This window comes from Ursus americanus, chromosome 1 (genome assembly GCF_024610735.1).
Source record: "Ursus americanus isolate L20-20 chromosome 1, mUrsAme1.1.p, whole genome shotgun sequence".
NCBI classification, from domain to species: Eukaryota; Metazoa; Chordata; class Mammalia; order Carnivora; family Ursidae; genus Ursus; species Ursus americanus.
The window spans coordinates 61619791-61644086 of record NC_142127.1 but is presented as its reverse complement, the minus strand read 5'-3'; the positions used below and the strand labels follow the sequence as shown (position 1 = coordinate 61644086).

Here is a 24296-nt window from a genome sequence, read left to right as displayed (position 1 = left end):
ATCAAAACTTACTCCAAAGTGTAGAGGAACATCTAACACTGGTTTCTTTTCTTTCTTTTTTTTTTCTTTTATTTTTCTTTCTTTGTTTCTTTTCTTTTTTTCTTTTTCGCTTAAACTTTATATTTTGTTGCATTATAATTTATTCTTTGTTTTTTTTTATTGGCCTTGGAAGTTTGGGGACAGAGTAGACACTATTATCTATCTTTCGAAAATTCTAGATAGGCAATCATAGAGAATCCTAAACGTATACACATTCACCAAAAAAAATCAAGGTGTTGTCTGATCTTGGCTTATAAAAATGATGAATAACCAAACTTATGAAAGTCTTTGACTCCTTAATCCCTATTCTTCCACCCCTGATCCTTTGGTTATATTTTCCCAAAGACCTTCAAAACATAAATCTTATTTTTTTAAATCTTTCTAGTCAAGTCTTACTTTCCATTTTCAATGTCTAAAGACAGATCAAAGAAAAGACAATTATAATTAGGTAACAGAATTTCTCTAATTTCTGTAGCTTTTGATGATGCTACACAACCTTCAAACTGACTTAATAATTGTAGATCTCAATATCCCTTTGTAATACTGTGTGCCAGTTTTTCAGACAATGGTGCCCTAAAAGAATATCTTCTGTGGAAAAAAATATAGAAACAGCTTTTTTAAGAAATTAAAACATGTCAATTTTGCTTCTCTGTGTTACTAGAGGGAATTAATGGTTTAGAAAATCAAAAATCATTCCATATGGCTTTGGAATTTGTTACTATATATAATTTTGATATGTATTTGCCTAGTGTGTTGGGAATTTATACTACTCAAAACAGAAAACAAAGCTGGAACCATCAAATGTCTATGTTCTTTGGTCAAATCTACTGTTCTTTTGTCTCTTCTTTGTCCTTATACTAGAGATAGATAGTGTTGATACCCAGATTGGTACAAATCATGTGTCTTAATAGAATTCTCTGTATCTGTTTCTTTAATTTTTTTTTCTTAATTTTTAGGATGGCTTTTCTTTCCCTTAAAAAGACACAAGGTATTGTTTGGTTTATTAAATATTCTCTTTCCTGCTTTGTGCGGTCTATAAATGACTTAAATAAAGAGAGGCAATGACTAAGAGTAAGATTTGTGACAGACAGTTCTACAGATAATTAAAAGCTAATTTTGAGTAATGTTATTCTATAGTCTATTCCCACAGATTTTACCCCCAAGGGATTACTTGTATATAAACGAAGATTACTAAGTAATATGCTAATACATGAGAACACATATAGAAGAGCAAATCTTAGGGGTAAAAAGGACCGTCCTTTGATCTGAAAAGTTTAGGGCAAAGGAGATTAAATTATGCCTCAGCTCATGATGATCTCGGTATTTGAGTATGGAAACATAAAGCACTAAGTAACGTATTTACCAGCCCTAAGACTTAGTTCAGTGTGTTGCTGAACAGTATTAGAAAAAAATTCAATTCAAGTTTATGCTCCAGAGAGAATGGTTCTATAAAACTTTGCCCCAGGCCATAGATTATTTCCCTAAATACACTCAGTCTTCTAATGAGTGAACACCATCAGTACAAGGGGATTTGACAAAAATCAAAATCTATAGGTTGGTGTAAATGTATAGGCCAGACAATCCCTTTGTCCTCAGTGGTATAGTTTCCAGGGAAAAAGGACATAGTTTTGACATTTTAAAGTCCTAATTAATTAAATATATTTGGGGCCCTACTATGGAGCTTTAGGGCAGAGCTAGGTCCATAGCAAGAGGAAATTGGTTCATCAAAATGGCAACATTAGGGCAGCTGGGTCTAGAATATGGACAGAAGAGGAAACTGGGCACTTACTGAGGTCATAGAAGAATTTGAGGAAGGCTAATATAATTGAAATGAAATAAATAAGAAACCAGTATAATCTAGCATTTGTAGTGTAATGTTTATTAATGAATGTTGCTAAAAGTAAAAAGAGTACTACTGTGGTAGAGCTATAAATTTGAGAAATTAAACTATTTTAGATAGTTTTTGAAACCTCACATATCCTGATATTCTATTAACTGGCCTTTTTAAAACTGTTTTCAATATCCGTAATAAAGAACTACGGGAACTATATGAGGTTGTGTTTCTTCTGAATTTGCAATCAAAGATAATAATTTCATTTGGCCTTAGTTTACTGTTAAGGGTATGTCTCTGTATTTCTGTTCTTTAAAAAAATGCCAGTTTAAACTGATTTTCATAAGAAAACTAGCCTGAGACCTTTAGAGTGAGCCCCCAAGCTGATATGGCAAGTCCCAGTAAATTATATGGCTGTATGGATGAACTCATGCAACCAGTTCTCCTATTGGGCTTGACAATAACAATAACAATGCATTCCCATATACCTGTTAGAGGAAGGGAATCACAGAACAACCATATCTCACTATTCACTTATGTGTTTGCTATTGTTTTTGCACTTACCTCAAAGGGTTTTACATCCAGTCGTCCCAACTTATTCAATGAGATACGTCTTTCTCTCTTTATCTTTTCTACATTAGATGTGTCTGGTAAAGAGTAGCTTCTCCCATTTATTGATGCTTTTCTCAGTTCCGTTATGCTATGTCCGGTTTTTCTTAAACACTCCATCTTGAGTTTCTCAAGAGGTTGAGTTTTTACAGAAATTACTGCTAAGTGGTCTGAGATAATTTCTGGATCTATTTTGATTGCTTTATTCCCAAAATGAGGAACTATTTTAATTGGAAAACTTCCAGTTGAATCTTGATATGGCTCGTCTTCCTCTAACTCATACATTGTATTAATAGCAGCATGCTTTTGGGTCTTTTGAATAATTCTATTAACATCTAGATTTCCAAAGAGATTAGCATTTGAATTCTTTCTGCTAACTGTATCTAATGGAAAATGTGAAACTCCATTAATAATTAAACTAGCCACTTTTCTAGGGAAAACAGTGTTTGTACATTTTATATCATCATAAAGTTCCTCCTGGGTTCCAGATTGTTGTAGTACGTTACTATAAACAGAATCAATAACCTGAGAAATCATTTCTACACTTTCTGGATTTAAAAGGTGCTCTTCAGGATTAGCAACAAGATTAATATTACTTTGGGAAATTTCAGCTGTCACAGATTTCGTAAGTTGAGATGCAATTTTATTTAACTCGGGCTTTGATAAATTCTTTGCATCTTTGCTTGAGGCACTTGGCAGCCTTACTATTTTAGCCAAGAACAAGGCCAGTGCTTCCTCTAAAAACCTGGCATCTAACATAGAACGTTTTTTGGATGAAGACTTTTCCTGGGGCTTAAGTTCATCAACAATTTTGACCACTTTTTCCATAATTTTGACAGCTTCCAGAGCTAATTCTGAACTTGATACTTTGTCCTCTACTTGAGATTGAAATTCAGAATTGGAAATTTCCTTCACCATTAAAAGACCTATTATATCAGAGAGAACATTGCTCTTACCCATTAAATCTTGAAATATAGTTGTGTGTGAGCCAGAGTGCTTTAAAACACTGGCATAAACAGAGTTAACTACTTTTTCAATACTTTCATTGTTAGCTAAAGGTACAGTAGGCAATTCCTTGGCTGGTGGTACAAGTTTAATCTTACTTTTGGAAATAAATTCTTGCATTGAGTTTAATATTTTTGAGCTTATTTTTTGCATGTCATTTTCTAGAGATTTGGTTCTTTCCTTATCCACTTTTGGAAACACAGATAAAAGCTTTGATAAAAATTTCACAGCAATTTCTTCTATAACGTTATAAGGCAGTATATGGACATGTGATGGTTGAGGCTGGGGAGCATCAGCAGTTTGGCTAACATCTTTAAGAATATTTTCAACAACACTGTCAACTTCTGCACACTGATGTGGAGTTAGCTTTCCAGAAAAATAGTTTTGCAATTGATTGCCAGTCACTTCTTTCAGGACTAAGTCAACTATGGTTTCTGAAAGGATTCTGCATCCGCTGGCTACACAATTTTGTATTATCTCTTGTGATCCAAACTGTGACAAGAGATTATTATAAATAGAATGAGTCACTAATTGAATAATTTCATCATCGTTGGGATGTAAGGATTCCACATATTGTATGGTCATATCTTTATCTTTGGAGATTGCTATTGTAACTGTATTTAATAATTTCATTTGAAGGAAATCCAATTCTGTGAACCAACTGTATTCAGATGTTTCTACTTCAGTATTGTATACTGTTGAGACAATTTTGAATAAAAGAGCAGAAATCACATTTTCCAAAAATTCATGAGGCAGCATGATGGTATATGGTGATGATGTTTGACATTCTTTGCTGGCTGTCTGTGCCACCTTTTGGACCTTTCTAACAACATCCTTAGATTCCAGGGGCAAACATGCTGAAGCTGGAACCTCATCAGAAAATATGAAATTAAGCTGATGTTGAAAGATTTCATTTATCACTGCACTGGTTAGTCTTCTTGCTAAATTTTCCCCATTATTTTTTATATTCTTACAAATCAAGTCTTGAGATTTATATTCCTTCAAAATATCGCACACAGAAGAATGAACAACTTTGTTGACCAATGTCTTGTCAATGACCTCTATTTTATCCAGGAAAGGTATCTTATTTGATGACAGTTTTTCAGTCATTTTATGCGTTAGTGGCATTTTATCCACGGTTATTTTCTTAACGTTGGATGATGTTTCATCTGCAGTTGATTCTTTATGCCTGGGAAATGCTTTAGGAACTGATGACACCTTGTCTACACATGGAAAAAACTGATTTCCCTTGTGTGGCCTAAATACCTTAATTTGAGCATCTGAAAATTCCTTCAACAGTGAGTCCGTAAGTTTCATTGCTGCTTCATAAAGTTCAGCTTGATTTTTATCATCACTTACATTTTGACATCTATCACATATTTGTGCTTCTGATGAGGAAGAAAAGAGCAATTTGTTAACCATTTCGATGATAACATCTTCTAAAAATTTAGCAGGAACAATTCCAGGTTTACTTTTTGGTTGGTAGTGAAGACTGTCTGATTTACTAGGTTCATTTTTAATTTCCTCACTTTTCACTTTTTCTGTTTTTTTCCCTCTCTCACTCTTTTTCTCTTTTTCTTTCTTTCTCTCTCTCTCTTTCTCTCTTATGGTATTTCTCTCTTTCTCTTCTTCTTCTTTCTCTTTGACTGGGAGATTTTTGTTAATTGAGAGGGATGAATCCTTTGTTGAAACAGATTGTGTAAAATCTTGGCGAACTTCTTGAATTACATGTGATGTTGTATCATTTGGGAGACTTTGGGGTTTTGAATAATCTGCTGATTCTGGAGAATGATATATTTCTAAAATATTGTCATAAATGTTTTCAATGACATTTTGAACATATTCATAATCTGAGTACTGTTCCTCATTTATATCTGTTTGAGATGGAGAGTTTTTTCCATCCTCTCTTTTTGGTTTTTGGATAACTGGTTTCAAAACATTTTTTGTTGTGGTCCCTGTATTTCTCACTTCGGATGTCAAAGATAACTGAAAGGGCTTGTCTTCCTTTTTAAATGTATTTTCTCTAGTTTTGTCAGTCTTCTTTTCATTGTTTATTTCAAAATTTGGTTCAAGTATTTCCTCTTTATATTCTGTAACATCAGTAGCTACTGGAGATTGTGTGTGTACCTTATTACCTTGTCTCTTCTCATCTTTTGAAGCTGATATGCTTTTCTTCTCAATTTCATTATTTTTAAGAGTCACCCTCAAATCTGGTTCCTGCCTATCTTTACTTTTCATACTAGTAGTTGGAGAAGTAACTCCGGATACATTCTCATATTTTTTAATCGAAATTTCCATTTTATTTTCTGTCTCTTTCTTTTCATTTGCCACACTTGCAGCTGGCCCTGATAACATGTTAATCACATTGCTTTTCATCATTCTAGTTATAGAGGTAACTATTGGATCTTGGATGTCACCTTTTTTCATTGATGTCTCTTCAGTTTTGAAACTTTTCTTTCTACTTATTGCACCACTGTCTATTTCCAAAGCATCCAACACATTATTCTGGCCTGTGGTTACAGAAGTGTGTTTATATGATTGTTTTGGTAAAGCAAGTTCATTTCCTTTCAAGGATCTGTTTATCTGTTTAGAGGTTTGCTGTGGTAGGTGCTGAACCCTTTGGGTGATGTTATCTGGATTTAGAAATGAAAAGAAGGTGGAAGACCAGTCTCCTGAAAAAAGTGGTTGAATCTTGAAAGCAGAGATTGCCTTCTGAGCTAAAGCAGCAATCATTTCTGTCACAATGTTACTTTTACCATCCTTCTGAATATCACTAGAGCCATATTTTCCTATGAACTGATCATATACAAAATTGGATATCTTGTCAACTGTTTCTTTATCAATTGGTGGAAAAGAAAACATTGCTTCAGCATTTGGTAGAACTTTAATTTTACTTTTCCTAAATTCTCCTATCAGAGAGTTTGCAAATTTTATAGCTAAGCCCACAATGTCTGGCTCTAGCATTTCTTTTTTCTTAGAATCTTCAGTAATACTTGGAAGAGAATAAAATTTATGAACAAGGTCAACGATTACATCTTCCAAAAATGTAGCTGAATATAGAGTAGGCTGTGTCTTTTCTTTACCAGGTTTACTAAGTACAGACATATGCCCATAATCAGATACGTCACTGGAAGATGATTCTTCACTATGTAAAAATGGCTCTAGATGATGATCCATGATTTCCTTCATGATGAATCCAGCTATTTTACTGAGGAATGAGCCTTCTTTTTTGTCTGTACCTTTCTGTATTTCAGCTTGGAATTCAGATTTTTTCAAAATATTATTACATATAGAGTCAACCAAATTCTCAATCATTTCTAATTGCATACTTTCTGCATTCTCCTCTGCTGTGGCAAAACGGATCTCATGTTCAGAAATTTCTTCGATAATTTCATCTGTCAGCTTTGAAGTTGCATCTACAAACTCACAATCTGATGTAACTTCTTCCTCTTTTAGTTCAGTTTCAGTGTCAGGTGAAGGGAAGATATGCACTAGCAGCTTGTAAATCATATCTTCCAAAAGAGAACGAGGCAGCACAGTAATACATGATGGCAAGGTATGGCTATCACTTGTGATGGCATTGAGCACATTTCTGATGATATTATCAGCTTGAGGGGAAGAATAGGAAGACGACACTAATTCTCCTGAAACTAATGATTGCACCTGATAGTCATAAATTTCCTCTAATAGCAAATGATATATTTTTCTTCCAAAACAAACAGTGTCACTTTGTATAGCCATGTATACCTGAATCAGAGATTTATATTCATCCAAAATTTTTTCATAAATAAGGTTGACTGTTTTTTGAACAATTTCTTTATATCCTTCAGAAAAACGCATATCATCATCAAAGTTATCTGCAACTAAAATCTCTGATGTGGTAAACTCCTGAACAATTGAATTTACTAATGTTGTAACCATGTTAGTAATTTTGGCTTTACTGTTTTCAGCAGCCAATAAATTATGTGAGAATGCATAAAGGAGTTTACATAAAAGCTCAGAAATTACTTCCTCCAAAAAGAAAGCTGAGTTCACAATGAAAGACAGCTCTCTTTGTTTAGGATCTATTGCTTTCTGTTTATATGTTTGATCAACCACAGATGAAACAAGAGTTTTATCTCCAGAAAAAAATGACTGAAGATGGTGGTTAAAGATTTCTTTTATTATAAAACTTGCTATTTTTGAAACAGGTATGTTACTTATACCTTTTTTATCTTTTGTGAGAGATTGGTATAGATTTGAATATGAAAGATCAGCATAAATGGAATCAACCATAGACTGGATATCTTTTTCTGAAATCATACTTTGTTTTTCATTTCCATGTTTAATAATACATATTGCATGTTTTGAAATTATTGACATAATTTCATTTATCAGTTTTATGACTGTATTACTTAGGTCTGATTCTGAAGTATCTGGGCATTCTGTTCTGCAGGCCAGTGGACTCATCTGAGATATAAGTTGAGTGACAATTTTTTCCAAATGAGTATGTGATAACATGGTAGTATATATTGTTGATGCCTGCCTTTGAAATCTTAATTTGGTAATGTTACATTGAACTCTCTTCATCAAAACATTAGTATTGAGTTTGGAGTGTGACTTAAAAGGAAGCTTTCCTATAAGGTTTGGATGAATTTGGAAATCAAAAGTTTCAGCAAGGATGATCTTGGTTATCCTTGCAGCTAATATCTTTGTGTCATTCAGAAAACCTTTATCAGGTGTTATTTCCATCTCATATTCTTGCAGAAGTTTGCTGTACACCTTGTCAATAATGTTCTTGACTATATCTCTCTCCACTGGAGGCAAACACAATTGTTCCTCAGCATTTTCTAGAATGCTAACTTTAAATTTTGAGAATTCCTCTGCTATCAAGTATATGAGTTTTTCAGCTTTATCAAACAGTTCATCTTCTGAATCTCTTACTGATTTTGTTTGTACAATGCCTAACACCCTGTGGAATATTTTGCTTAAAACCCCAGAGACTACATCTTCCAAAAAAGTTGAGGAATAAACAGTGGCATAAAACCACTGCTTTCTCTCATCGTCAAAATATGTGTATGATGAAGAAGTTAATAACTTTCCATCCACAAATGGCTGAAGATGTTGTTTACAGATATGTTTAATGATCAACCCTGCTATTCTATCAATAAGAATATCATTACTGCTTGTGATATTTTGTTCAACTGTTTCTTGAGACTCAGAGTTTTGTGAAATATTTTTGAATACTGAATCAACAAGATGCTGAACATCATCTTCTGAATAAACAAACTTGGTTTCTTCTTCATTTCTTGAAAACCGAATTTCATGTTGGGAAATTTTCATCCTAATATCACTGATTATCTTTGAAGCAATTTCATTGAAATTCGCTCTTGATCTGTCTTTTGGAGTTTCTCTGTCTGGAACATTGCTAGATGCAGAAGGAAAGATTCTAGATAATAGTACTCTTATCATGTCTTCTAAAAATGTGTATGGCAGCAAGGTGTTATATGGAGATAAACTCTGACTTGGTTTGGTAGATTTACTGATGTTACTGAGAATCTCCTGAACAATATTCTCAGCCATTGCAATAGAATGGGAAGGTGACGACAAATCCCCAGAAAAGAGTGGATGAAGAAGGTAATCTGAAATAGCTGCTACAATTAAATTGGTAATATTTTCCACAAAAATATCACTGTCTTCAGATTCTTTATCAACTTCAGGGTCTAGCCGGTGCTGTTTTAAAACATTTCTATAAATTGAGGTGACAAGTTCATCCACAATATCTGTATTTACAGAGGTGTAAGATTGTTCTTTGTCATCATATAGAAAGTGAATTTTAGCTTTGTTAAAATGGTTATTTATTGAATTTACTATTTTTTGGGTCATATTTTCTAGTTCAATTTCAGTGTTATGCTTTGGACTGAAAATCTTCGATAAAAGTCTGGCAACAATTTCCCCCACGAATGTATCAGGATAAATACCTAAGGGTGATGGTGTCTGGGGTCTGTGTGACTCTATGACTTCACTGAGAACCTGCCTAACCATATTTGATACTGCATCCAGTGGAGTCTTTGGACGAAGTAAACCTTCTCCACACAAAAATGGTTGAAGATGATTTTCAATAATCTCTTGGATAATAAAACTGGCTATTCGGTCAATCATAATTGGGCTTTGGCTGACTATATTTTTCTGTATTGAAACAAGAGAGTCAGACATTTGCATGATATTACTATAAACAGAATCCACCATCTTCTGGAGGTTTTTTCCAGTGCATAGATATTGATTATCGTATATAGTAAACCAAATTTTATGTTTCGAAATGGCTGATATAACCTTATTTATTATACAGGTAGACATTTCATTGAAATCTGAACTCATGCAATATTTGTTTCCCAAAGGGGAAGCTTTGTTGGGTGAAGGAATAAGTTGAGATAAAAGTCTTCGGATGATATCTTCTAAAAATGAGTGGGACAACATGGTGCTGTAGCCTGTTGAAGACCTAGACTGGGAAGTAAATTTTCTCAGGTTATTTTGAAGTTTCTGCAATATAATTTCAGCTTGGAGAGGGTAATATGAGTTTGGTATGAGCTTTCCTCTGAAGCAAGATGGGAGTTGGTAGTCTAAAATCTCTGACAATATGCCGTTAGTTATTTGTTCTGCTATTGAGGTATTGTCACATGCTAGATTATCATCACAGGTCACTTCCAATTTATATTGCTGTAAAACATCATAATAAACTGAGTCAACAATTCTACTAATAGTTTCTTTATGGATTGGAGGAAAATACAGCCTTTCTTCAACATTCCGTAAAACAGTGACTTGTGCGTTATTAAACTCATTAACTACATTGTTGACAAATAGTGTATTCATCTCATAGAGCTGGTCCTCAGTGAAGTTTTTGTTCTTGTCCCACAGTGAAGTAGAGAGATTAAAAAACAGTTCTGAAATTATTTCCTCCAAAAATGTGGCTGAGTACACACCTGTATTTATATCTCCTGGATATAGCTTATTATGGATGGGTATTGAATTCATATCCTTTGTTCCCTGTCTTTTGAGAGGTGGCACAGAAGTGGAATTTACTGAACATTTCTTGCCAAATGGTTCTTGTATTTTGGAGCTAACCCCAATGGGGTTATTCAGGGATCCTGTCAGAGCATTACCATCGTAACTCATGAATTCTAAAAAGGCCTTACCTTGTCTTAATTCTGTTAATTCTGGCCCTTTTGCATTTATGAAACTAGACTGCATTTCTTTTCCTGTGTACTTCAAAGGCTTGTTTGCAAAAGGTGGGCTTTGGGGGAGTTGTACACTGTGACATAGTTTGTTCATCAATGATTTAACCAAGCTGTGGGAAATAATAGTAAGCATAGAGTCTGATGATAATAAATCTTGATCCATTTCTGCCAGATTTTCTAAAAAGTCTGACATATAATCTCCTTGAAATTGTTCACAGTCCATTGCTCCCTTACAGTAATCAAGTTCTTCATCTTCTATACTTTGCAGTGTTTTTAAAAGTTGATATTCTTCTGCTGATATTTCATTGGAAAGAGGGCTACTATCAAGAAAAACAGTATTTGTGCATTTTTCCAAAAGTGTTCTGATAAGTTTCTCACATACGACATTGAGAAGAAAAACTTCTTTGGGGGTGAGGCCTAAGTTATTTCCAAGTATGCTATTACTTTGCTGATCATTTGAGGATGAAAAAAATGTTCCCCCTTTTTTATCAGAATTCATAGCCTCACCTGGATGTTCATCTGGTAAAAATAAATCTAAAACAATATTAAAAACTTTATTGACTACTTCTTTGGATTCACGAGTTTTTAGGGTACTAACCAGATTGTCTAACTTACATGCCAGATAATTTAATTTACTTTTTTGAAGGAGGTGATCAACTTGGTAATTAGATGATTCCCAATCTCTGGAGCCTTTCTGTCTTTCCATGGTATTTGTTTCATTGCAAATAGTCACACTATTTCTTCTAAGCATGGAAAATGATTTTTTTCTTCCATTGCTTTCAAGATGATGGTTTATTCCCATTTCTTTGGACATTACATGAATCACTCCTGTTAAGAGATCCTGAAAGAGATTATCAATGTCAGCAGAAGCTGGTCTTGGGCAATAAATGTACTTTGTTTTTAAAGGAAACATTTGCTGTTCAACGTTAACCTCTATAATGTTACTGTTAAAAAGGATTTCAGTAATGATATCAGAAATACTTAAAGCAAGTTTCCCGATAGAAATTGACCTGCTTTCAGACATTTGAGAATCAATTGAAATAATCTTGTTAAATCCTACATTTTGGCTTTCTGGTGTTTCCTCTTTTTCTCTACTATCTTTGGTGTTACCAGAAATGCTTGAAGTTAAATGGCAAACAATAGACTCAGTGAGATGTTCACAAAACTGATTAAGTGAAGAATCATTGTAGATACTTCTTAGAGGCTGTTTTGATTCACATTTTTTCCTTGACAATGTAGAAATAATAGACACCTTCTCCTCACTGGAAACTGAAAAAAAAATTACGAATTTTAGTACGCATTAAGAGAAATATGTAAAACTCAATATACTGGTAATTACTTACATATGAATTTCACCTATGGAGTATCTCACTAAAGAAAAAGAAAAACATAGTCAAGAAAGAAATCAGGTTTTCTTCAGATACTTATTTTCCACCTCTGGAATCTTAATTTTGGCCAGAAAATTGAGAAAATAACCCTGAAGAATTCGTCTGTCAGTTAAGTGCTGGTATCTGTCTTGCTTAGATGGGTTAAGGGTTCTAAGAAGCTGGAAATCATGGCAGAAAAATGATTTCCAAGTTTAATGTTACAATTTAGCTTGTCTGCAGTGATCTCTAGAGAGCTCATTTAATTATTTAAAATTTATTTTTAGTGAAAATATTTAATGTTAGGTTATCCATTACTTTTTTTTTTTTTTAAAGAATTTATTTATTTGTTTTGGCAGGGAGGAGCAGAGAGAAAGGGACAAGAAGGCTCCATGCTGAGCACAGAGCAAATGGGGGGCTTGATCCCACGACCCTGAGATCATGACCTGGCCAGAACCGTGATCTGGACACTTAACCAACTGAGCCACCAAGCATCCTTCTGTTACTTTTAGGGAGCTACAGAGATGTGTTGCAATGATGACTTGATTGAAATGAAAATGTGCTAAACTCCAGAAATGTTAGGGATAGGTTGCAGTGTCAGTAGTACTTTAACCCCTAGATTTTAGTTTGTCACAACTCTATTCTTTTTTCTATTCAAAAGAGTATTTACTGCAAATCAGATACATACCTGGGATGGCCAACTTCTTCAGTGGCAGCCAGAGAAACACACTATTTTTTCTCAACACTTTCTCAAAACTTAGTTATCTGCTATACCTCTGCATGTGAAATCAGGCAAAACTGTGGAGATGAGAAGCTTTAAGCTGAGCTTTGACTGCTAGGGAGGCTTTGGCTATGTTGAGATGAAGAAAGTGAGGAAAGAGTATTCCAAAAGGAATAAGGAGCAGGAGTAGAATCACTGGAAGGCTCTGAACGTGTCCAAATATAGAGAATAGATTTTATGGAGAAGAATACCAGTGGGATGAAATCATGGATCTTCTCTTGTTTGTTTTGTTTTTCTTTATAACTTCCTAAGTTTAGTTAGGCTGTGTTTGGAGAAAATCTGTTTATGAGCTTGAAATTTTAGACACACAGCTATCCATCTTTAAAGAATGCCAGTTTTAAGGATGAGAAACAACCTCCCATGAAGATGGGTAGGACTGGTAGGATGCGTTTTCCTGTTTGAATGATTGGCAAATGATGTATCTGAACTGGTATTATAGCAGCTGATTACTGGTAACTGGAATTATTGATCCAATTCAGGGGTACTATAGCATTATTAGAATATTGTCAATAATGAAATTGCCAATCATCAACAGATTTTCATGTACAAAAAATGGCTCTTACATATGATTCAACCTCTTAGAAAAAGAGTGAAAATAACTTTGTGAGGATATGTTTAAGATTTAAGGAATTTAAGAATACTGGAATACAAACAAAGCAAATACCACTGTTCTTATACATTGTGACTAATGATGGCAAAGAATTCAACTGTTCACCTTGAAAAGATGAATCATGAACCTTCAATCAATTAACTGTATATTTGGCATGATTATAAAGAAGTCATGCATAAAAACTTTAAAAACTCTTTGGAGCTTCTATGTCATACTCAACCAAAATCCTCTGCTTTAAAGTGATGCTATTTTCTCTCATCTGCAGTTATGGAAAACTGAGTAACAGACTTGTTCAGATTCAAACCATGTGAATGTTAAACGTGTGTGTGTGTTGTATCCTGATATATTAAGAAGTAATTAAATACTCCATTTCCAAGGCTATTTTCAGAAAGCAAAAACAAAACAAAACAGTAAATTCAGCTCCCTGGATAGGAGAACTTTAAAAATATCTGATTATTTTTTCTAAGTTATGCCAACTTTTAAAGTAGGTTATTTCTTGCTTACCTCTAGTTTCAAAATTCTTGAAATATGTGACCACGGTTGTGGTGATATGTCTTGCTACCAAATGAATTTCCTTTGGACCCAGTTCATGATCAGCAAAAGCAATGACTTTAACTTCCTTCAGAGCCTTTCCATTTGGGGATCTCTTACTTTCCCATTTTTGCAATAAAGAAAAATCTTCCCCACTGGCTTTGGGTTTTTTATTTTCTTCTTCAGGTATACAGTTTATTTTCTTATCCCACATTCTAAGCAAACTTTTCTCCTCATTCTTTTGTCCTCCGGATATTACAGACAAAGGGTTTTGCTTTGATAGGAAAAATGGTTTCATTGTTTCCATGTTTTCATTAATGTGTGGTTGACTTGGAAAGCCATAGCTTGACAGCACAGTATTGACAATATTTTCTGCAGCTAAACATATTTTGAGTGGAGAGACAGTTGTCTGAATTTGGCTTGACTCAACTGGTTTTAGAGTTTCATAATGAAATACTCTTGGATTTTCACCTTTTCCTATTTCTATGAATGACATGGCTTGCTTTAATGCTGCTTCTGTGGACTCATTTGCTTTCTTAAACAGTTTCTGTAAGACACTGCCTTCAGGGAGAGAGCTATTTCCTTGAATGTTTTGGTCAAAATGACCAAAGTTCGATTCCCTTGGACTGTAGTCTTGTACTTTGTTTTTAAAGCATGTTGGTATATTATCTGAATCAAGCCTTTCCATTGGCTCTGAGCTTTTAATTGTATCTTCTTCAGAGGTTCTGGCATGTGAGGGTAAGTTTGATGAAGCCCTATACTTTTTTTTCATATTTTCCTCCGAGTAACACACAAAACCAGGTACACTGGTTTGTGAAGGATTATTCGCAAAACTAACTTCCTTTAACTTTGATGTGGGCATTTTCATATTAGTTGCTAATTCAACCTGATTAACAATATAGGTATTTTCTGCTCCTTGGAACAAACTTTTCTTTGGAAGGTTATTGATATGAGTACACTGGTCCATCAGTGTGCCAATGATCTCACTTGCTATTACGGTCTCTTTCAATGTGCTAATTGAAGATGGCTCCACTTGGCTTATTTCTTTGTCTAGCTTGTTCTTAATTATACTGAGCATGTCACTGACAATATTAATAGCATATGTAAGTAATTCTGAATGGAATGAGTGAATCTGTAGAAGGGTATTCTGTATGTTTTCCTTGGAAATAATAGTATTTGAATTGGGTTCGTCAGAAAACTTTTTCAGTGGTTGTAATTTTGGCAACATCTTTTTGCTTAATAGTCTCTGTTGGAGAGGGAAGAAGTTTTCTACAGGCATTTTCACTATTTCAGAAAACTCATATTTAGAGATATATTTAAACTGCAAGTCTACATATGACTCTAAAATATTTAAAACCCTTTCAACAATTTCTCGAACAATTTGGTTGCTGGAGCCCAAAGAAATTTGGTCTACTGTCTTTGTGTTATATATTGGTACACTGCTGAGGATGTCCTTGATTGGCAAATCATATTTACTTTTAGTACTAATATATTCTTTCCCACTTGCTACAGTTTCTTTCCTATTTGGGGAGGGCACCTGGGACAAAAAACACAGCTGTAATTTTTCAAATAGCATTTCAACAATTTCCCTTCCAAACATACTAATTTGTGCTTTGGTATCTTCCACTCTAGTAGAAGCTCCTTTGAAATGATGATAGCACCTGCTTTCACAATCCTCAAGTTGCGGCAAATTTAAAAGTGAAAGAGAATATTCTAATTCTTTTGCTTTTATTGGAATTTCAGTCAAAACATTTTCAGCTATCATCATTAGCTTACACTTTTCATTTTCCATATCATTTGATTCTGCTTGCCATTTGTCAAACATTTTTTTAAATATACCTTCTTTAGGAAAAATTTGTTCGAGCTGTGAAGAAACATTTTCCAAGTAAAAACATGCTTGTGGTTTGGCAAGATACTCTGCATCTAAATTCCCCTGTGTAAGTTTGAGATGATCCACATGTGAGAATTTGGTTGGATAAGCCAAATTGTGGTTACTTGTAGAATATAATCCTTGCAAAACTGTATTAACTATTTTATTTGCTGCCAAGATTTGATCGGATGGCAAAGCTTTAACCTTTATCATTGCTCTAGTTTGTTTCACCTTTTCAAATTCTTTCACAATTGTTTCCAGGATACTACTTATTATATCCTTGGCATACATTTTTAGTTCCGAAGTGGGCAATCTCATTTGCAGCAAGTTTTTGGCATCTTTTGTTGATAGTGTGTATGGCAGCCCAGTGGTAGTCTTGGACTGGCTGCCTTTTGGAGTCTTCTCTCCAGGACCTAACTTGGTCTTGCTTTTGACCTTAGCACCACTAGGTCCTATGTGTGATTTTTTTCTAAATTTAGGCAAAGGAGTAACCTTTGATCTTGCTTTCAAACTTGTTTTAAAATCTGGTGTAGGGTTGCCCTTAGAGCTCACTTTAGAACTGTGTGGCTTTACAGGTTGCAATTCATCAGAACAACTTTCAGGGGACAAAGTCTCTTCTACATGAATTGAGGCAAAATTTATTACCTTATTAAGAACCATTTGGACTAAATCCTTTCCCACCTGCAATGGTGAATACTGCAAAAATTTGTTTTCTAATAGAGAGACGTTTTGACTACCTGCATAAGAATAAACCTGTGGTATCACATATCTGGGGGGATGACTTCCTTTTCCTGCTTGTTTAGTTTCTTTGATGCAGGCTGCTTTCTTAGACAAGGTATCATTGTTGTCAGATGCTTCTACTTTTTTGTTACTTTCATTTAATGATGTAACAACTATAGAGTACATTTTCCCCAAAACACATTCAACTATGTCATTTGCTACGCTGTTAATCTGTGATTGAAAGATGTTTTTTTGTGTTATGTCTGATGTTTTAATTTTAGAGTTAGATATTAAGTGGGGGGTTTCATTAAATGGAGGCAAATGGCCTATGATTTCCATTATTCTTTGATGCACTTTAGTTAAAACTTCTTCTACTGCACTGAGCAATGCGGTCTTTTCTTTTTGTTTTGATTTTCCATTTCTCATAAATATTTCCTCCAAAACAATTATCTGGCTTTCTCTTTCCAATGTTGTTTGGTTTTGTTCCAATGGATATTTTGAAAACAAAGATAATTTGTTTTTTTCCTGCTCTCTTTGTCCCAGCAATATTTCATTTGATACAGCTAGTTGTGAAAATAATTTAGGATTGTCTTTTGAGTAAACACTAATTTCCTTTGTAGATCTTTTATCATATAAACTCTTTAAGATACTGCTGACAATTCCACTCACAATGATATTTTCTTGGAATGAAATGTTGTTTGGATATGGATACATCTTTTGAATTTCAAAGTCTAAGTCATTTTTAATAAGTTTCAAAATGGCACTGGCAATGATGTCCGCATATTCCTTAAGACTAGCTTGTGAGAGATGAATTGTGGACCGAAGATTTTCTCTGTAACTTGCAAAAGTGGAATCTGTGAGCTCTTGGCTGAGGATTGTTTTAGTGGATATTTTCAGGACATTCACGTTTGATTCCACTTGACTTGATTCATAAAAGATGCTATCATCTTGTTTATAATTTTCCAGTTCCAGGCTAGCAATCGACTTTTCTTTAGACTGGAAAGCAAGAGTAATTAATGAATCTATTCTTTCTGTGGCAAAAGCTTCTAACCGATTGAAAATGGTTTTAGTAATGAAGTTAGCATTTTCCTCACATGGGTCAGGAGCAAATTCCTTGGCATCTTCTTTCTCTGCTGTAGTTTTCTGACAATCATCAGCATAAGCTGATTTCAGATTTCTTGAGAATGGCAAATACTCTGTTGTTCTTTCACTTTTTGACCCCATAAGAGGAGGCTGTTGACACACTGCTTTTGAAAATGTGTCACAGGTGGTCAGGGGTAATCTTGCAGAAATGGGATTTTTTGCATTTATGCTAAGCATGACAGCAGAACTGAGATTATGAAGAACAATATCCACTATATCATTAGATATCAAAATGACATCTGATTTAGGAACTGAAAGTTCTGGAATAATGTTATTTGCGTCCTCGATGAATATTTCAGAATTTGCTCCGGAATGTTTCCCAGCTATGCTACATTTCGGAGTGGGTGTGGCACATGATAGATTATTTTGATACAGTGTTTTTTCATAAATATCACATAAGATACCTTCAATGATATCTTGTATTTGAAACTGAAGTACTTTTCTATATTCAGTCTTATTAAACAGCTTTTCAATAATACCTTCTTGTTGATCTGAATTAATCTCTTTCTCAGAATTTTTGTCACATTTGCCTTTAGATGTTACAATATCTAACACTGTGTTAACAACTTGACTTGCAATACTTTCAGAAACCACAATGTTATGAGTTAAGAAAGGACTTTCTCTTTCTTTATCTAACTCATGTTTGATTCCTTGTAAAATTTTTCTAGCCACTTCTGTTGCATATGTATTTAATTTATTCACAGAGAGTTGACACACCGAGTTGGTCTTTTCTGATGTAATATGATCCACTAAGCAAGAGGACAATTGATCATCAGAATACAAATCTTTGGCTGGTAATGCTTTGCTTAATGCACTTTTATCCTGCTGAATAGGTAAAGCCACTGGAACAGCGAAGTTGATTTGGGGACAAAAGAGAGATTTTACTTTGGAAGTAGCAAAAGTCTCTAAATTTGTTAATATTGCCTGTACAATATCTTCAACTATATTTACTTTGGCCTGTTTGTCAACACTGAATCTGGATTTAAGAGGACATGGGTTCTTGTCTAGCACGGTAACAGAGGACTTCCCTCCATGGGTGTGTTCATGTAAAGAAACATTTGCTCTAAAGGTGATGGTTTTGTACCTATTTTCGGTTTCATTTCTTTCTAGCATAGCAGCTGAGTGAAGTTTATGAAATACAGTTGTAACAACATCATCTGCCACTATGATAACATCTGTTTCAGATACTAAAGGACCTATCATTTTATCTGTAAATTGAACAGATGTTTGAGGAATTGGCTCATCAACATTGTGAACGATGCCACTTAAATGAGAGTGGGAAAGAGAAAGCACATTTAATTGATTGACCAAAGCATTTTGAAAAATTTCATTCAAAATATTTCTTATAATGGGAACAACTGGAGATTTCTGTGGTTCTTTGAGTTTCACTTCAATTTTGTTCAAGGTTCTTTCTAGAACCCATTGTTTAAGAGAATCTGATTTAGCTTCTTCTCTTAGTAATGTTCTGTCCCCAATGAATTCTTTCCCTGTATGTGAGACATCTTCTAGAAATGAATCTGATTCAGCTCCTCCAGGAAGAAAATTTCCATAGGTTGGCCTGTATCGATGTGTTTCAATGCCCCTCTCTTCAGATTCAGTTTCATTAAACATATCTGAGGATACTGCATCTAAAATTAAATTGACTATATTCTTAAGCATTTGTTTCTCAGGTGGTGGGGTATTTACACTTGTCCTCAAATCTAATGAGTTCATATTTAATTCTGTTTGAATAGCTTTCAAAATAGTACTTGATATCTTCTTTGCATTTATGTATAAAGCAGACTGCAATAGTTCCTCATGTGTGTCTGTGAAAGTACTGGGACTTTCAAATTCCAAGTCTATTTTATTGCTTTCTTCATTTCCATCATTAATAGAACCCAGAGTTTCTAAATTTCCATTAGCGAACCCTTCCAGTTTATCAAAAACCATATTTAGAATATCTGAAGCTAGAGCTTTCAGTTCATTTGGATGCATTTCTTTTGTGCTCCCTGTTTTGGAAGACACAGGAGCAATAGTTTTTGCTTTACTTTTTGTCACCTCTTTATTACCCTCCTGAATCATCCTGGAAACTATGCTTGAGATGATGTCGATGCATTTGGCCATTTCCTCAATAATTGAAGCAAATGATAGGTTGTCAATATCAAGAGACTCTGAGATGGGTTTAAATCCAGAACTCGCAAAACTGGTATCCATATCAACACTACATAATTTTGCAAGGATGTATTCCAAAATTGTTTTGGAAATGAGCTGAATATTAGACTGCAATGTAGTAGCCATTTTGGCATTTTCATTCTTTTCTCTGTTTAGTTTACTATAAGGTGGCTGGTGGTGTTGATGGGTTCCTATGAGGTTACATAACATTTCATATAGTGTTTCCCCAATACTGTCTAACACTTGCAGTCTAGCATTGTCTTTAAGATCTTTTCCGTTTACAACACTATGGAAAGCGCATGGAGTAGCCAAATATTTGTGAAAAGATTTTTTATCCTGCCTACTTGGCAAAACATTTTGTTTATCAACAGTGTCAGACCTATACGAAGTTGCAGGCTTTGGCTTATCTGAAGGGAGTGATATATTGCTTTGATCAGAATGTCCACTTGATAATATTTCACAAATGCAAGTTAATAATGGAGATTCCATAATTGAGACAAGAGATTCTAATTTATCAGTGTCAGCAAAAAATCCTTTACCTGTAAGGGATTTGGTATGGTCTATTTCCCTACGATTTAGGCTTCTCTTATTGAGTTCTAGTTCATTCTGGATAGCACGCAAAACAATGTTTACCACTTTAGTTGTGTAAGTACTAAGTTGAGATTGTAATGAAGATTGCTCCACAACTGAAGGTTTGAAGCCCATTTGCAATTTTGGACAAATGAATAATTTCAGCCTTTTAAAAACTGTATTAATGATCTTATCAGTAATGTCATCTACAGGTTGAGGTTCACTTTTTTCGGATTTTAACACAGAAGGTTTTGCAGGATCTACATCGAATGAAGATAAATATTTCACTTTCTTTTCACTGTCAAACCATACTTTTAATGACTTTTTATTCGGTGCTTCTTTGACCATGTGCGGAGTATCAGAACTACCTAGAGAAGTTTGAATTGGTGATGAAATGGAACGTTTGGTGGTATTGGGAATGCAGCTTGAAGTCTTATGAAGTATATTTAACACAGCATCTGTTATTTCTTGAGCCACTGCACTAATTTCTGACACAGAGAACATCTGGTCCATCCATTCTTGATGTGACAGTCCTTGAGATTTTTCTGAAACAAGAACTGAAGCTTCTTTGCCAGTTCTATTGTGTAAGTGACCAGGAGGAACAGAAGATAGGTCCTTGAGCATTTCTGTTAAAATACTTTTAACTATGTTTTCTGAAGCCTTTTGTATGTGATGCTTCTGATCTTGGCTGAAAATCAAAATGTCTCTATTCAAACAGGGTTTTTCCTTTAAAATTTCTTTAATATTAAAAGATGGTAGCTCAGCCTTTAATCCCCCATCACAAAATGCAACTTTGCTTCTTCGAGAAGCAGCATTTGTAGGTGCTTTGCTATTTCTTTTATATTCAAAATTGGTGTTTCCTTTTGTAAACCAGTTCTCAGGAACTTGTTTCTGTGATTTTGGCTTTTCATCTTTGAAAGATGAATCAAGCACGTTTTTCACAATTTTGTCTATTTCTTCATTATCATCTTCAGAATAAAGGACCATGCCAGGAACATTAATAGGTAGAAATGATCTTCTAGACCTAGGACCATTAGATAATCTACTGCCAGTAAGTCTGTACTTTTCTTCAGTGTCAGGAAGATTTCTTGGTCTAGAGTGTCTGCATTTTTGAACATCTACTTTTACTGGCTCCTGATGTAGCTGAGTGAAAATATCATCAAGAACCTGAAGGAGTACTACTGTTTCTTCAGATGCAGTAAGTCTCTCGTTATTAAGTTCAGTTTGTATGTATTCTAGTATCGTGCTGATTGCTTCCTCTATATATCCAACCAAAGAGGACTGGGAAAAAATATTTGAAATTAAATTTTGTATTTGATCTTTAACAATTAAATTAGCTGCATCAGGTTCAGGGCTACTTTTCTTTTTGTTGTCTCTTTCAAGGGATATGTATGTTGGGTCTGTCATAGGTTGCTGATCAGAAAGTTTAATTGGATCTTCAAGATAAGGAAGTTCATTTTGCTTACAAGTTGCAAGAGTCATCAGCTTTTCTAAAATGGCATGTACCATATCCTCAGCAATATCACACATGGGTTCCAAATTATAAGGCAGTGAAACTTTTAAAGATTTTCCATTTGATGGACTGAGATGTTCTCTACTGGGTGGTAAGCTTGGTTTAATGTCAACTGACAGATCTTCTTGTGAAAATATCTCAACACATTTTTTCTCAACTGCAGACTGTAGCTTCTCAAGCATATTCTCTACAATCTCTGAAGCTGCTGAGCAGATATCAACATTGGAAAGCAAATCTCCTTTTTCAGGTTCACTCTGGTCAACAAAAACTTCAGCAGTAACAGAAGAGATAGAAGGAATGGCCTGCGTTAAATCAGACATTATTTCTTGAAAAATACTTTCTAAAATTAATTCAGTTTCCCCTTTTAAGTGACATTTAAAGTTAACAAAAACATTCTTTAAATTCTTCATTTCACTCATGGCTTTTTCTCTTTGATCAGGAAACAGTGGACCCTCTAAGCCATCTGTTTCAGTGGTGGCATCCTTAGATTTTTTTGTGCCTGTTTCAAATGATGCTAAAAGGTGACTATCAGATTTACAAGTTCTGAGCTTAGGATATGCATATGTCATACTGGTTTTATTATATTTGAGTTCAGATGTCATAGATTGTCCTTCCGTGTGATATGTTTTACCCACAATTGTTCTTTCCACATGGGCAGGAGGTGGTTTTAAAGGTGTGGCTGGTCGCCTTACTGATAGGTCAACTGTAAATGCACAGGGCTCTCCCCGAAATGTTTTCGTTGTTGCAGATGTGTAGCTTCCATGTGTAAACTCTTCACTGCATGTGCTGCAGAAACTTGAGCTCTCTGAAGAGAGGACAGAGTCATCAGACACTGGATATGCTTTAGTTCGCAACCTTTCTTCGTACTTTGTGATAGCTGGGTATAATATACTTGTCACTGTAGCTACAACCCAGGTCATTATATTCTGAATTATACTATTCAGTTCTTCAGAAGTTACCTGGAAAAGAGGCAAGCAGGAATGGAGAGAAAATCATGTAACAACTTATTCTATTCTGGGACAGAGGGTAACATTTAATTTTTTACATCAAACAGTACCTAGAGCTGGATACCATCATGGTTATAAAGAGAACATAGTAAAGAATTTATTTAGAATTTCAGATTACTTTCAAGTTGATGTATTCTGTACTAAAGTAGTTTTTTTTATAAGTTCCTATTTGATTCACATTCCCCCCAAGTTTTTTGTTGCTTTTCCCCAACATTTGTTGCTGAGATAAATGACTTTTTGGTAAAAAGAGAAAAAAAAATCACCAAATTGCTGTCTAGCCAAATAACATGCAAGTTTTGGCAAAAAGAAACAGTGTCTGCAATCCAATGATATTATTTAATAATATGTCAGATAATTTATTACAAAGTATTTCTCAAAATAGATGTGGTCAAAACATTTGGGTGCCTTCAGGGGCATCTGTCTAGCTAAGATGTAAGGATGAAAAATAAGCCATCTCTTCTTCCCATTCTCTGCTACAGAGGTGAACCTCTGATTTGTGTATATGGAAATGAGTGCAGCTAACTATTAAAAATTATTTGATAGGCAACAAAAAAGTTAATGCTTATGGAGACCGACTGGCTTTGTATTCAACAAAAGAGTATCAGTGCAAACTGTTTTAGATAGGAAAGCTGAGAAAAGATGGTGCAAAGAAGGAACAAATTAGTTAAGATAGAAACAAAGGGCCCCCCTAGACTTGGGTCTGAAAGAGTCAGGAGAAGAACAAGGGTAGGGAAATTGTATTAGTTTTTGAGCCAGAAATAGAAATACAGGGACCAGATTTGGAAAACCATCCCTTAGTAGTCAGTGGTGATGTCACAGCTTAAACCGGACCAAAAGTAGAAAAAATGCATCTGTAGAATTCTATAAACCGCTTCTTATTTACTAAAAATGAATTTGGGGCTTGAAAAAATCCTTTTGCCTATAATAAACGAGTAGTCTGTTTTAAATTGTTATTACTCTTGAGACATAAAGGATGTAAATATGAGTAATTGGCAGCAAAGCCTAGAAGGTTGGTATGTAGGTACTAGGTTAAACAATATGATTCCTATAATGGGGCTGTTCATACCCAAAATATTACCTTAAATTAGCACAGAAATATTCACATTTCAGTCAAACATTCAAAGAAAATTTAACACCTATGTAACATACTCTTTCCTGACACATTTGAGAGTGTTTAGAGACACCTTAGGAAAAGCAATTCTATCTTGCTGTAATTCATGAGCCTCCTAATGTATTTTTTCCTTTATTGTACAATGGCTAGTGGTTTAAAAACATATTTTGGATGACAGCATATATTATAAAATACTTATTTTACATAATGACATCCTAAATCGAACA

The 24296-nt window shown here is 34.5% G+C and overlaps 1 protein-coding gene across 1 annotated transcript in view; it reads right to left on the bottom strand.

Annotated features, from left to right (window-relative positions):
* The window catches only part of FSIP2 (fibrous sheath interacting protein 2), a 93337-nt gene that overhangs the window by 28150 nt on the left and 40891 nt on the right, over positions 1–24296 (bottom strand). The window contains exons 16-17 of the mRNA XM_087865181.1: positions 13958–22910; positions 2435–11967 (exon numbers count right to left, since the gene is read on the bottom strand). Coding sequence (XP_087721307.1) covers positions 2435–11967; positions 13958–22910 — 18486 coding nt within the window. The remainder of the gene's footprint in view (positions 1–2434; positions 11968–13957; positions 22911–24296) is intronic.